General features: G+C 37.0%; 1 protein-coding gene across 1 annotated transcript; it reads left to right on the forward strand.

Moving 5' to 3' along the window:
• The first annotated feature begins 792 nt into the window (after positions 1–792).
• Positions 793–1305, forward strand: LOC141659782 (E3 ubiquitin-protein ligase SINA-like 1). Its single transcript, XM_074466710.1, has one exon. The coding sequence runs from the start codon at positions 793–795 to the stop codon at positions 1303–1305; it is 513 nt and encodes a 170-aa protein (XP_074322811.1).
• Positions 1306–2449: the final 1144 nt, after the last annotated feature.

Raw genomic sequence — 2449 nt, forward strand, 5'->3', positions numbered from 1 at the left:
CATTGGCTTCATGCTCAAGGACTGCTTCAACAACACATATAGTTAAAAATGCGCATTCCAAATTTAGTATTTCTTGTGGTTAATCCTCATTTCTATGGTGTGCCACGTACACATAATAATCACAAATTCTCATGAGTTTGACTTATTTCATTGGTGAAATCGATTTTAATGTTAATGGACCCTGCATTCACACTATTTTACCCAATAAAAATGAGTTTGTGCTTAATGCTACAGAAGTTTGACAGGTTTGGTCCATGAACGGTTGACATGTTTAGTTGCAAAAGGCTGACACAGCTTTTTCTACTTGTTTACCGAGTAGTTTTTGACTTCATTATTATTTCTCCAAATTATTCATTACAATCTTGTCATAGTTTCTTTCTTTGAATTAACTTCCTCGAGTAATTTTGCAATATTTTGGTGCTTGTGTTATACAAATATCACAACATATCATGACCTTTCGACCTTTTTATACATATATGGTAACTTGACTGCATTCTGTATATTATTCTAGTAAAATATATAACCTTGAGAAACTTACCATTTCTTGCAATTCTAAGCTTCATTTCATTTGCATTGTTTACTAAATGAAATATGTGGTGTATAATCTCTTACATTTTTAGCTTGTTGAAATACATTGTAGTGCGTCAAGGGGCACATTTCCTGTTCTATATGTCGCAACAACCATAAAAACAAATGCCCTACTTGCTGTTTGCCAATTGATTATATTCGTAACTATGGATTGAAGGAGGTTCTTGAAGCAGTTAAAATCACTTGTCCGAATAGCAAGTATATATGGATGCAAAAGAAAAAGTGACATACTGCATGAAACATGAGCATATGGGATCTTGCGCCTATGAAGCTTGTTATTATCCTCTTTCTGGCTGTGGTTTTGATGGTTCCTACAAGGATTTATATCTGCACTTTTCCAGCAAGCACCCAGCATCAGCCACACGCTTCACGTTTGACTCTTCTTTTTCTGTTCATGTAAGTGGAAATACGGAGTACAAATTCCTTCAAGAGAATAACCACACACTTTTCATCCTTAATTACAGTGTTCAGGAAATTGGAGCTGTTGCTAATATAATCTGTATGAGCCCGAGCTGTTTACAAAATGAGTATTCATATGAACTGGAAGCACGTAACCGAGACACCTCCTCCAATTTTATTACTTTATTGGTACCCAGACTGCCAAAATGGAAGGAGGACCTTCCTGAGAGAGCCGGTCTTGTGGTCCAAAATGTTTTCTTTGGTCCTTCATGGGATCGCAAAATTCAGGTTTGCATCCGTAGAAAAGGTGAAAATTGACTTGAAAAGCAGTTCAGCCAGTTTTCAAGTCATTATGATGGTGCGTACGCCATGACTTCCATATTCAAGGTTTGTACAGAGGACATCGAGAAGCACTGTTGAGAGGAAGATCCCTGGCATTTTTTTTATTGTCAACCCCTTCCCTAGAAATTTAAGATAATCATTTGTTAGTCAAAAGGATTATCTCTAGTTTTGCAAACTATATATGTTTGATGTTTGTGATATCAAATATTATTTGGAATGTCTCTTTTGTTGATTTTAGCTAATTCTCAAAGATTGTCTTCTTTTTTATATATCCAATGCCTATAATATTATTATACTGATCACCTACAATACAATATACTAGTGTTTCTGTATAAAACTGAGAAAACAAAGATTGCACTCTAAATTCTTACTTTTATTAATGCTGAGAATTATAAACTAAATACTAAGCCAAAACAAGAAAGTGGCTAGAAAGTAGGAAACTAACAACTGCAACACCTAGCACTACTCCAAGTCATACGACTTATTCTCTGAACTCCTAAAAACTCTCTTGCACCTCTGAAGACCAGGTCTCTCACTGACACCTCAGAAATACAAATAAATAAACGACTTAATAAAGCAAATAATAATAATAAAACAAGTTTAGACTAAACCCCAACAATCTCTCCCTTAGTCTAGACTTGTTTGCCTACATCCTTCACTCCCAACAGTTGACGCATCTTCTCAAACTTAACAGTCGTGAGAGCCTTCGTGAGAGTATCTGCTCGCTGCATATCCGTGCTTATATGCTTCACAATTATCTCGCCCTTCTCAACACATTCACGGATGAAGTGATATCGAATGTCTATGTGCTTGCTACGACCGTGAAACACGGGGTTTTTCGCCAAGTCAATTGCAGACTTGTTATCGATATACAAGACAACTGGACCAGTTTGTTCTCCTGTGATCTTTGTCAACAGCTTTTGAAGCCAAATCGCTTGACACGCTGCAGCGGTTGCTGCCATGAATTCAGCTTCGCACGAAGAAAGAGCCACGCACCTTTGTTTTTGCGAAACCCATGTTACTAAACTCTCATTCAGATAGAACGCCATTGCTCCAGTACCTTTCCTATCTTCAATATGACCCGCCAAATCGCTATCGGAATATCCAGTGAGCACATTAT

The sequence above is a fragment of the Apium graveolens genome, chromosome 5, assembly GCF_009905375.1.
Source record: "Apium graveolens cultivar Ventura chromosome 5, ASM990537v1, whole genome shotgun sequence".
NCBI classification, from domain to species: Eukaryota; Viridiplantae; Streptophyta; class Magnoliopsida; order Apiales; family Apiaceae; genus Apium; species Apium graveolens.

What these genes read in the sequence shown, in the direction of transcription:
- LOC141659782 (XM_074466710.1), top strand. Translation starts at nt 793, where the DNA reads ATGGATGCAAAAGAAAAAGTGACATACTGCATGAAACATGAGCATATG.